Source organism: Dermacentor variabilis, chromosome 7 (assembly GCF_050947875.1).
Source record: "Dermacentor variabilis isolate Ectoservices chromosome 7, ASM5094787v1, whole genome shotgun sequence".
Lineage (NCBI taxonomy): Eukaryota > Metazoa > Arthropoda > Arachnida > Ixodida > Ixodidae > Dermacentor > Dermacentor variabilis.
The window spans coordinates 103,569,347-103,581,450 of NC_134574.1; the positions used below are offsets into that span (position 1 = coordinate 103,569,347).

Consider the following 12,104-nt stretch of genomic DNA (forward strand, 5'->3'; position numbering starts at 1 on the left):
CTACCACCAGTGTCCTCACTGTGAGGCGTCGTTTCCATCCGCCCGAGGTCTCGCGAACCACACCCTGTGGCACGCGAAGGATGCCCTGGCCCGCGCGGCTTCTCGGCGAGCCCCACGAGCGCCAGCCCCTCCATCGCCCAGCGATGACCCCCCAGGCCTCCATTCCTTCTGCGCAACCAGAACACCACCCGGGACCTATGACGCCCAGTACGGCTGACAGTCTGACGAACACTCTTGATCGCCGTCTGCAGATACTCCACTGTCCCCACTCCCTAGCACCCCGGGCTCTACCCTGGCCGATGTACCAGGTCCACCTGACAGTGTGGCGACAGCTCCGGAACAGCCCGTACTCGACGCCGTCGACGACAGCCCGCCTGATACCACCTGCCTGCTTCGGGACCACGACACCTCCTTACGAGCCTTGGTAAGGGAGCCGCCTAATCCTGAGGGTGGGAGAGGGCTATGGAAGTCTCGGGTGAGGCCTTGAACCTCGTGGCCACCTAGGTCAAGTTTCCCCCATCCTCTGGTGACCTGGGCCCAAAGGCCCGCTAACACCTCCATCCTCGCCCGGCCTCCTGCCGCGGATGAGATTGACCTCGACCCTTTCACGGCTGAAGAAGTGTCTTGCAGGCTCAAGCGGTCCGAAAACACCGCGCCCGGGGAATACCGCCTCACTTACCACCATAGGAAGGCGGTGGACCCCGAAGGGAGGTTGCTCTCGGCGTTCTTCAACGTGTGTCTACAACACCATCGCACACCAGACAGCTGGAGGACCTCCAGAACAATCCTTATTCACAAGAAAAGCGACAAGTCCGACCCCCGCAACTGGCGCCCTATTACTCTTGGCAACACAGCCGCCAAGCTTTATTATGCCAAGTGCCTGGGAGGACGTATGCAAGACTGGCTGGAAGAGCACCACATCCTCTTTCCTTGCCAGAAGGGGTTCTTCCTCATGATAGAGTGTTTGAGCACAACTTCGTCCTCCAGGAGCGGCTAGACAAAGCCCGCAGCGGCCATGAGGACATCTGCGTCGCTTTCCTCGACTTCACCAACGCCTATGGATCCATTCCTCATCAGGCGTTGCTGGAGGCACTTCGGGGAGCCGGCGCGCACAATCGATTCGTCGACCTCATAGCCGACCTGTACGCCAACAACCGTACGAGGATCGTCGCGGCTGACGGCATCACCGCGCCTATCTCCATCCTTGCTGGGATCCGTCAGGGCTGTCCTGTTAGCGGGCTCTGGTTCAGCCTCGTCGTCGACCCCATCATCCGGGCCATACAGGGTGGTAATCGTCAACACAACATTCTGGCGTACGCCGATGATCTGACACCCTTGGCGACCAGTCCCGGGGTGCTGCAGGCCCGCGTTGACCGTATTGAAGCTCTCGCTTCAGAACTCGGTCTCGCTCTTAACCCCGCCAAATGCCGCTCACTCCACATGTGCGGGCCCCAACCAGTGGGAACGAGACTATCGAGATTCACGGTTGCGGGTGCTCCGATCCCTGCCATGGCGGATTTCGACGCCCAGAAGTTCTTGGGGCGTCCGGTGGGCTTCCGGATACTTAACAACGACGTCACCATCATCGACCAGGCCATTCAACGGGCTACAGCACTACTAACATCTTTGCTGGCCCCCTGGTAGCAGTTGGACGTGGTTCGGACCTTCGCCTTCCCGGGTCTGAATTTCATGATACGGTGTGGCACCCTGGTGAAAGACGATTGCCAGCGTCTTGATGATGTGCTGCGTCCCCTGCTAAAGAGGACGCTCTATCTTACGCCAAACACGTCGAACGAGTTTCTCTATGGCAGCCCACAGTCGGGAGCTGCGGCCATACCACTCGCTGCCGAGCTGAGCGACCTCTGCCGGGTTGACAACACCTAAACTGCTCACGTCCTACGACTTAGAGGTTCGCGATGTGGCGTCGCACGACCTGTTGGAGACCACCTCAAAGCGTCTTCGCCGGCCGGCGGAGCAAAGCGACGTGGACCAGCTGAGGACTACCTCAGCTGGTCCACGGAGGGTGACATCCGGGCGCCAGCTTCGCAAATTCGGTCCGCCTGGACGGAGGCACGTAAGGCGTCCCGCCGCCTGGATGTGCTGTGGAAACTTGACCCTGAGGGCGTCCGGATAACCTGCGGTGACAAAACACTCACCCCTTCCCACTACAGGAACGTTATCCGCACGCTACGCGCCCTTCAATCGGCTGCCAGGGACGCAGTTCTCCGCAGCAAACCCAACCAGGGCAAGGTGCCGCAGTGCATGGCCGCCGACCCCGCCAGCTCCCACTTTATGCTTTCCGGGTCCTTCACCCGGTTTGCGGACTGGCGCTTCATCGACAAGGCCCGGCTTAACCTTCTGCCCTTGTCCGGTCGTGACCAGCGGTGCAGAATCTGTGGGTACGAGAAGGAGACCCTACCCCACGTGCTCTGCCACTGCATGACCACCACTATGTACACGGCCCGTCATAACAGCATAGTGACACGGCTACGCACTGCCAGCCGGAACCGGTTTACCATCATCTATGAAAATCGCCCGGTCGGCAGCACCAACCTGCGTCCGGACCTCGTCATGGCACGCGGCGATGAGGCGATCGTCCTTTATGTTTGTTGCCCTTTTGACAACAGACCCGACGACTTCTCCGTAGCCCGCGCTGCCAAAATCACCAAGTATGAACCCGTGCGTCTCCGTCTGGCACAACGGTACCAGCGTGTGACCGTCGACGCCGTCATCGTTGGGGCTGTGGGTTTATGGGACACTAACAATGACACAATCATGCGACGTCTCTGCTCACGCTCCTGCCTTAGGCTCTTTAAAAACTGGTAGTGAGCGACGTGATCAGCGCGTCCAGGACGATATACAATAAACACGTTGCTGCCCGATAGGGGACGTCTTGGCTGTGACGCCGCCTCCCAGCGCTGAGCAGGTTTTTTCTACCCGTGTTAAATCGTGCTTACATTGACTGGCTATAGACTGACCATTAGTCAGCTTCTCGGCCATTTGGCCAAGATCAAAGTGTAGTAGCTGTAGGAATTTCGCCCCAGAATTGCGGAAGATCGCCGCAACCTCTGGTCACCAACAACCGTGGATACCAGCATCCTGCGGTCAAGGCTTCCGGCCACCGAAGAACTGGACTTGTGCCCCTTTTCACCGGAAGAAGTCGCAGCCAAGCTCCGTAAATGCGAGAGTACAGCTCCAGGGTATGACCGCCTCACGTACCACCACTGGAGGCAGGTGGACCCTGAGGGCAGGTTCCTGGCGGCGGTATACAACGTATGCCTCCAATACCGCCGCACGCCCCTGAGCTGGAAGTCGACGAGGACAATCCTGATCTACAAGAAGGGCGACCGCGAGGACCCCACAAACTGGCGACCCATTGCCCTTGGTCGCACGATCGCCAAACTGTATGCCGGGTGTCTCACCACCCGGCTGCAGAGGTGGTTGGGCGACCATGCGGTACTGTCCAGGTGTCAGAAGGGCTTCCTGCCGCACGATGGGGTGTTTGAACACAACTTCTGCTGGGTGTTTGAACACAACTGCTGCTGGGACGCCTGGATGATGCCAGGACAGGAGGTGGGGAGCTGTGTGTGGGGTTCCTCGATTTTGCCAACGCCTTCGGCTCGGTCGCCCATCAGGCCCTCGTCGACGCTGTCCGCGGCGCCGGCGCGGGGGAGGCCTTTGCTACCATCGTTGAAGACCTCTACCGCGCCAACGCCACCTGCGTCGTGGCAGCAGCTGGCATTACGGAGCCAATCACCATCCGAGCCGGGCTGAGACAGGGCTGTCCTCTGAGCGGCCTGCTTTTCAATCTGGTGGTGGACCCGGTTATCTGTGCAGTACAGGGAGGCGTAGGCAGCACAACATCCTTGCCTACGCCGATGATCTGACGCTGCTGGCCGCGGATCCCACCACCCTGCAGAGCCGCTTGGACCGTGTGACTGCCCTGTCGGCCCGGCTTGGGCTGCGACTGAACGCCGCCAAGTGCCGGTCTCTACACCTGTCTGGTCGCCACCCCGTGGGTACACGGCCCACCTCTTTCACCGTGGGTGGCGACCCGATTCCGGCGCTTGGCGACTTCGAGGGGCACAAGTTCCTGGGCCGTCCAGTGGGGTTCAGGGTGCTACCGGACGAGACGACGGTCGACGAGGCCATCTACCTAGGCAGAAAGCTGCTCTCCTCCATGCTCGCCCCATGGCAAAGGCTGGATGCCATAAAGACATTCTTGTATCCAGCCTTGAACTTTGCCATGCGGGTGGGCCTTGCCAGCAAAGGAGAGTGGCAACGCCTGGACGAGGAGCTCCGCCCGCTCATCAAGAAGACCCTGTACGTGCCAGCCAGAGCTTCGAATGAATACTTGTACGGAAGCTCTCAGGCTGGCAGTACAGGAATCCCACTTGCGGCGGAGCTCAGCGACATCTGCCGGGTGGATGGGGCCTTCAAGCTACTGACGTCGACCGACGTGGAGGTCCGGGAGCGTGCAGCAGAGGACCTAGAGGGCGTCGTGTCAAGGCGGCTAAGACGACCCGCGAACACCGAGGACATGGAGGCCTACCTCTCAGGCGAGACGGAGGGCGACATCCGACAAACGTCCACACAGGTCCAGTCTGTGTGGACGGAGGCCCGGAAAGCCTCCCGTCGCCTCCCCGTCGCCTGGGAGCTGTTGGAACATGGAGCCCGCATCAACTGCGGAGAGGCCTCCGTGTCAGCGAGGAACCGCCACAAGCTGGTCAAGACCATCCGGGCGCTCCTCTCCACCGAAAGGGACAGAGCTCTGCATGACAAACCAAACCAGGGCAAGGCGATGGTGTGTGTGGCGGCCGACCCGGCAAATTCCCGCTTCATGAGGTCCGGCCGCTACACCCGCTTCATCGACTGGCGCTTCGTGCATCGAGCCCGGTTAAATCTCCTCCCCCTCAATGCCACAAGACTCTGGGCACCCGCAGCCGACAAAAGATGCAGGCGCTGCGGGTACGGGGAGGAGACACTGCCGCATGTACTCTGCCATTGCATGCGGCAGAGTCGGGCCATGACGGAGCGTCACAACACCATCGTCGCCAGAATAAAAAAGGCTGCCTTGGGGAGGTTCACAGTCATCGCAGAGAACCAGGTCGTGGGCACTACATCACTCAAGCCCGACCTGGTACTGGCCCGTGGAGAGGAGGCACTGATCCTGGACGTCTGCTGCCCTTTCGAGAACAGGCTGCAGGCGTTCCAGGACGCCCGGAAGGCTAAGGAGGAGAAGTACGCCCCTGTACAGCGTCATCTCCTCCGGCGGTTCCAACGCGTGACGGTGGACGCGGTGGTCGTCGGCTGCCTTGGCACCTCGGATCAGGGGAATGATCGCGTGATTCGCAGGCTGTGCAGTAGGTCATACCTACGGTCACTCAAACGCCTGTGCATCAGCGACACTATCAGCGCCTCTACAAAGAATTTTAGAGCCCATGTAGGCACCTCTTAGATGATCTTATGTTTTTAGAGAAGCGATTTTTGCTGTTTTACACCTTTACAGTTTTAGCCTTTTATTACTAACACCACTAACTAGTTTTTTTTAGTCATTTGTTTGCCTGTTTTAGATTATACACCTTTTATCCGTTTTTTCCTTGGTTTCGTAACACATATTTATGATGTGATATGTAACTAGCATAATAAAAAAACGCTGTAGGAATTTCGCCCCAGAATTGCGGAAGATCGCCGTTTTCGGACTTCGTCACTGAATTTTTGCGAACAATCAACTAGACAAGCAGCTCGTCACAACACATCAGCCGCCGTACTAAATACAAAGCCGCACCAGTCAGCCGTAGAGTAGTGGACGAACAGGTTATTAAAGCGACACCAACGGCCAACAGTTGAACGAGAGTGGGCGCAAGTGGCTCCCATAGAAACCGGATTTTTGTGCAGGTCTGGAGTTCCAGTAGTTCATGGTTGTGCAAACGTCTCCCCTCCGTTATGCTACCGTGTCTGGTTTAAATAAAATTTGGTATAAATCAACGTTATGCGGCTGTATACTTCACTACAATTTGATTTTCACTTTCGGTGTCGACAAATTTCGTTCGTAGCGGTTCAAGTTCAGATCGTTCAAGAAATTTAGTACTGATTTGGTGTCGAAGAACGGTTCTTCACCAAGAAACATTGCTGGATGGAGAGGGGTGTGCTGGCGATATACAAGGGGAAAACGTCTCTTTCTCTCAGCTTCGGCTTCCCGACACTCCACGAGGACGTGGAGAACGGTCAGCCTCTCTCCACATCTACCACACGTTGGAGGTTCATTCCCGGTCAGGAAAAAATTGTGGGTGTCAAAGGTGTGTCCTATCCTGGGTCGACAGAACAGGACATCAGTTCGTCGTGTTTTCGTTTTCGGGGGCCAGAAACCTAACTTTGGCTTAATCAAGTGAAGCTTATTCGTAGCTTCCATGTCCCACAAGCGTTGCCAGTGGCTTCGCAGATTCTTCCATAGGAGAGGCTTCAGATCTGTGACAGGGACAGCAGCCGTAGGAATAATAGCTTGCGAGGTGGCAACAGTTTCGCTGGAGCAATATAAGACAACGCTCAAGCACTGGAAGGCCCATTTCCTCACTACGATACTTCGCACGCAAATATAACGGCCTTCTCTCTGCAGGACGGTTATAGAAAAGTGTGGCAGTGGTCATATCGTTTATGCATGAATAAGACGGATTTACATGGTTTGAACCTATCTTCAGGAACTATTTAAAACTGCTATATGATCTCTAAAGATGGAGCGACCACACATTTGCTTCTGCATAAAGACTTTGTACGGGGCTTGTAGGGACGATTCCGGTCGCGAGGCGGATTCCTAAATGATAGACATGATCCAACATATTTAAAGCACTTGGTGTAGCTGACTGATATACTATCGCGCCGTAATCAAGACGTGAGCCGACAAGACACCTATACAAGTTCAAGCGACATTTCCTGTCACAGCCCCATGTTATACTTGATAGAAGCTGCAATAAGTTCATTGTTTTGAGGCACTTGGCCTTCGAGTATTTAATATGCGAGTTGAATGTCAGTTTCGAGTCCCACATGATGCCGAGAAACTTGTGCTCGGCACTTATAGGTAATCTGCTACCAGAGAGCTCAATAGCAGGGTATGGTACTATTTCTCTCTTATACGTGAAAAGGACGCATGTACTTTTCTGTGGGCTCAACATAAAACCGTTTTTGCCAGCCCATTTCGTCCCTTTATTTAAGGCATGCTGGACGTGTCGTTCGCAGATAGCAAGGTTGCATGTTGCATGTTTTTTGCATGTACAGAGCAGAGCATTGTCAGTGGGATATCCGTGTGCAAAGAATTCATTTTCACAGTAAACAGTGTGCAGCTTAGCACACGACCTTGCGGAACACCAGTTTCCTGGGTGAAAGACCTCAACAGGGAATGGCACACACTAACACGAGAGGTGCGGTTAGAAAGGAAACTTTCTATGATAGTTGAAGTACTGCCGCGGACACCCATAGCGGAAAAGTATCGAGGGAAGTCTCGACTAAAGCGCCATGTGGTGTCACATGCCTTCTCCAAATCAAAAAATACGGAGAGCAAAAAGCTGCTTGTGTATGAAGGCATGCCTTATATTTGCCTCAATGAGGACAAGGTGGTCTGCAGTCGACCTGCCCTCTCTGAAACCACACTGGTAAGGATCTAGTATAGTCCGTCGCTCTCAAGGAAATAGACTAGGCGCCGGTTTATCATCTTTACAGAGCTTGCACAGACAGCTTGTCAAAGCGATATGTCTGCAGCTAGGTAAGGACGGGTCCTTACCTTGTTTCAGTATGGGGATTATTAGAGCTTCTTTCCAAGAAGATCGAATATGCCAGCAGCCCACATGACATTAAAAAGTGAGAGGAGTGCTTTCTTGTTTCAGGGTGGAGGTACGTAATCATCTCATATATGATACGGTCACCACCTGGTGCTGAGCTGTTGCAACAAGCAAGAGAAGTTTTAAGCTCAGCTAAACAGAACGTGCAGTTGTAATCTTCATTTCGGGCGCCTTTCCGATCAAGGGGCTGTCGCTCTGCGTGTTCGTTCTTTCAACCTCAGGAATGATTGTGTGTAATGAGATGCACTGGAGATATATTCAAAGTGTTCACCCAAACAGTCTGCCTTGTCTTCCATGCAGGCCATCTCCTTGGGTACTCTCTGGGCAGGGGATTCGGCTCCCGGCCTTTTAATTCATTCACCCTATTCCACACATTTGCCTCGTCTATGTAAGAATTTATCCTAGATATGTATACCGCTCCCAGCTCTCTCTCGCTTTGCACGTCGACGTGTTCTCCTGCCTTGTGATTTGACGTGTTTGAAATTAATAAGGCTTTCAGATGTTGGAGAATTCCGAAGCAATCTCCAAGCTTTGTTATGACTTTGCGTGCTTTCCCACATTCGTCATTCCACCATGGGATGCAACGGTTCTTTGCCAGTCCATCGCTTGTTTAATACGTTTTGTTGCAGCATCAATAATAAATAAAACCTGTTTGGTGTGCCACAGCATCGTCTACAATAAAATCAGAACTGTCGACCCCGCATAAATATGAGTTCTCGAAACAGTTCCCAGTTCGCTGATTCGAGGTTCCATCGAGGGAAATGCGGCGAGCATGCATCTGGTTCGGTTAGGTTTAATGTAATTGGGAAGTGGTCACTCCCATAGGGGTTCTTGAGAACAGACCACTCCACGTAAGGAAATAGTGAACTCGAAACGATGCTCAAGTCTATGGCCGAGTATGTGTTATGTGTAACATTGTAATACGTTGGTTCTTTTTTGTTCAATAAACATGCACCTGAAGAAAACAGAAAATTTTCTATGAGGCGACCACGCGCATCGGAACGCGAGTCGCTCCACAGGGGGCTATGCGAGTTTAAATCACCAACGACTATGTATGGTGGAGGAAGTTCATCGATAAGGCTTTGAAACTCTGCTTTAGAAAATTGACAGGAGGGGGAGACGTATACCGAACAAACTGTGATTAACTTACCAAACAGCACAGCTTGGACTGCAACTGCCTCGAGGAGAGTTCGGAGTTTGATTTGCTGACATGCAACGCCCTTATCGACTATTACGGCTACACCCCCTGAGGAGGTGAGTGCATCTTCGCGGTCTTTGCGGAAAGTGGCATATTGCCTTAGAAAGTTGGTCTGTGTTACTTTTAGGTGTGTTTCTTGGACATACAGCACCTTTGGAGTGAATTTGCGAAGGAGTTCTTTAACATCATCAAAATTGTGAAGAAGTCCTCTCACGTTCCATTGTATTATTTGGGTATCCATAATGGGAACGAGGTTAGTGCTGTGTGTCTAGAAAGAGAATTTAGGTTACAGGACCTTTTTCCGGTCCTGTAATGCGATGTTTCTCTTTTTTGGAGCGATTCTCGCCGCTCCTTAGGCGCTAGTGGCGCCCTTTGACTTGGTGTCGTGTCCATCACCTCCTGCGAAGCGCTGGACACCCGCTCTTGTGAGTGATTTGTTTGTTGAGACAGCTTCTTCTCAAAGGATGAGGCCCTTGAGGCCACCAGCCCGGAGGTCGACGGCTTCTTCTCGGATGACGGAGCAGCGCTTGCCGCAACCGCCGAGGGGCAGGTGACGTCACTGCCGGCTCACTAGGTGTGGGCCGGACAGCCGCCGGAGGCCGTTGTGGCGCTGCCCCCTGACGCGCCACTTCGGCAAAGCTATTCTTCGCTAAGAAGGATACGCGCCTGCGTGCCTCCTTAAACGAAATGTTCTTTGGTTTTGAGTGCCAATATTTCCTTTTGTTTTTTCCAATATGGCCAGGACCGCGAGTACGTGGGGTGCTCCCCATCACGATTTACACAGTGTGGAGTGTTCTGGCATGACTCGGACGGATGTTCATGGTCGCTACATTTGGCACAGGTTAGTCGGCCACGGCAGTTCTGGGAACTGTGGCCAAACCTTTGACACTTAAAACATCGGAGGGGATTTGGGATATACGGCCTCACCCTGACCTTCACACAGCCTGCCTCGATTGTTTCGGGCAGGACACTTGAACCAAATGTAATAAGATGCTTAGTCTGAATTTCTTTACCATCGCGCCTCATTTTGATTCGTTTTACACTGATCACATTCTGATCACTCCAGCCTTCAAGTAGTTCAGCCTCTGTCAGATCAATCATGTCACTATCTGATACAACACCACGGCTGGTGTTCATGGTGCGATGCGGTGTCACATTCACTGGAATGTCCCCAAAAGAGAAAATATTCGGCGGCTTTTCAAACTGATTTTATCTCGGAGTTCCAAAAGGAGATCTGCACTTGCAAGTTTGGTTACTTTAAAGCCTTGGCCAAGAATATCGGGCATTGATTTAGACACTAGAAAAGGAGAGATCATTCTCGCTGACTTCGCGGTTTTCTCCGAGTGGATGACCATTATGACGACCATAGAACTTGAATACTTCTTCGATGCGCCCTCGTTTATGAGGGCGATCAGGAAGGGGTGGGAAGAACTTGCCATAGATATATGCGGAAATTCGGCAGCACAGCCAGCCACCCACCATGGAGCCCAACAAGGGGACGCTGCAGGACCGTGAAAAGACACGGCCTGCACGCGCCAGCTGTACGACACTACTATAACAATATCTGTTATAACCAAGGTTGGCTATACCACACAAGGTTAACCCTTGCTGCCTGGGAAAAGTGGAAATAAAAAGGAAGTTAGGAGGAGACAGGAAAGACCGAAAGCAAGAGAAAGAAGAAGATTAGAGAGGAGGATAGGAAAAGGCAACTACCGATTTCCCCCAGGTGGGTCAGTCCAGGGGTGCCGTCTACGTGAAGCCGAGGCCAAAGGGGTGCGTTGCCGCCGCCGAGGGGCCGTAAAGGTCCAAACACCCAGCATTGGCTCAACCCCCAGGATCCCCTTTTCCCCGGACACTGCTAAGCCGCGCACGGCTACACGCGGGACGGTCCAAACCTCGTGTGCTCGGGTACGTGGTGTCGCAACACACCAAACGCCTGCTCACGCAGACGCCCCTGCGGGGAAAAGCATTGTAAGCATTCTGAAACGCTCTTCAGAGCGATCCAGGCAGCTGCAAGCAACAGCTCGACACTAAGCTTTTTCTACTGCTTTCTGCAGGATCCGGCGCCCGACCTGACTACTGCACCGCGCTTGCCATCGATAGCCGCACAGGCGACTGGTCCCTTCAACAACCTGCGCACTTCGCTACACGAGTACAACTTGATACGGAAGATCCAGTGACTTAGTGTGGCAGTGGCATCTCATGCGCATATCAAGACTTCAGCCTTTTCTTGAATGTTTGGTTTTTATTGGCGCAAGGACCAGGTATGGCCAAAGAGCGCCAAGCCAGTGTTGATGAATTCGCAGTGTAGTTCTGAGTTCAATGAGGTTGATGTGACGTGGCTGTAAAGGGGCCCTAAATATAGAGGGCGTAAAATCTATCTGTTATGTCGATGATAATGACATGTTCTATGAGCAATAAAATCCATCGTGAGAGAATGATGCATTATAAAAGATATGTGAGATGGTAAAATTACCTGGAGCACTACTGCCTCGCCAAAGCCCTTGAAACACAAGGGCCTGGAGGCATGTGCTATACGGTGACTGTCACAGCGGCATCCTCTCAATAGAGGAAGCGCTACGAATGTATGGGACTAATAATGTGTAGGACGACATCTCTGAGGAAACCTAGGACAGTCTTTGTATTAAAAAGCGGTTCTGGACCGAGAAACATTACAGGATGAAGAGGAATGTGTTGACGGTATGCTAAGGAAAAATGTCTCGTTCTCTCAGATTCGGCTTTCCGACACTCCAGGAGGACGTGGAGCACGGTCAGCATCTCCCCGCATCTGCCACAGGTTGGAGGGTCATTTCCGGTGAGTAAAAAGTTATGGGTGCCAAATGTGTGTCCTATTCTAAGACGACAGAACAGGACATCTGTCCGGCGTGATTTTATTGCAGAAGGCCAGAACCCTAATTGTGGCTTTATTACGTGCAGCTTATTATTTGTTTCCCTGTCCCACAAACGTTGCCAGTAGTTTCGCAGTTTCCTACGCAAGAACGGGTCTCAGATCTGTAACAGGGACTGCTGCGGTAGGATGCACAGAATACGATGCAATTGATGTGGCCATCTGG

The 12,104-nt window shown here is 53.2% G+C and overlaps 1 protein-coding gene across 1 annotated transcript; it reads left to right on the forward strand.

The window, feature by feature from the left end:
- Positions 1-4,174: 4,174 nt before the first annotated feature.
- Positions 4,175-11,210, forward strand: LOC142588759 (uncharacterized). The gene is made up of 3 exons (XM_075700577.1): positions 4,175-5,443; positions 9,494-9,580; positions 11,088-11,210. Exons 1-3 carry the CDS (start codon positions 4,181-4,183, stop codon positions 11,208-11,210), a joined length of 1,473 nt encoding a protein of 490 aa, XP_075556692.1. The 5' UTR covers positions 4,175-4,180.
- The last annotated feature ends 894 nt before the right edge of the window (positions 11,211-12,104 follow it).

Bases quoted from the DNA above. Each gene is read 5' to 3' on its own strand.
- LOC142588759 (XM_075700577.1), top strand. From the start codon at position 4,181: ATGCTCGCCCCATGGCAAAGGCTGGATGCCATAAAGACATTCTTGTAT. The intron at 5,444-9,493 runs GTAGGCACCTCT...TTCTTCTCAAAG, and splicing joins CAAAGAATTTTAGAGCCCAT to GATGAGGCCCTTGAGGCCAC. The intron at 9,581-11,087 runs GTGACGTCACTG...TGCTTTCTGCAG, and splicing joins CCGCAACCGCCGAGGGGCAG to GATCCGGCGCCCGACCTGAC.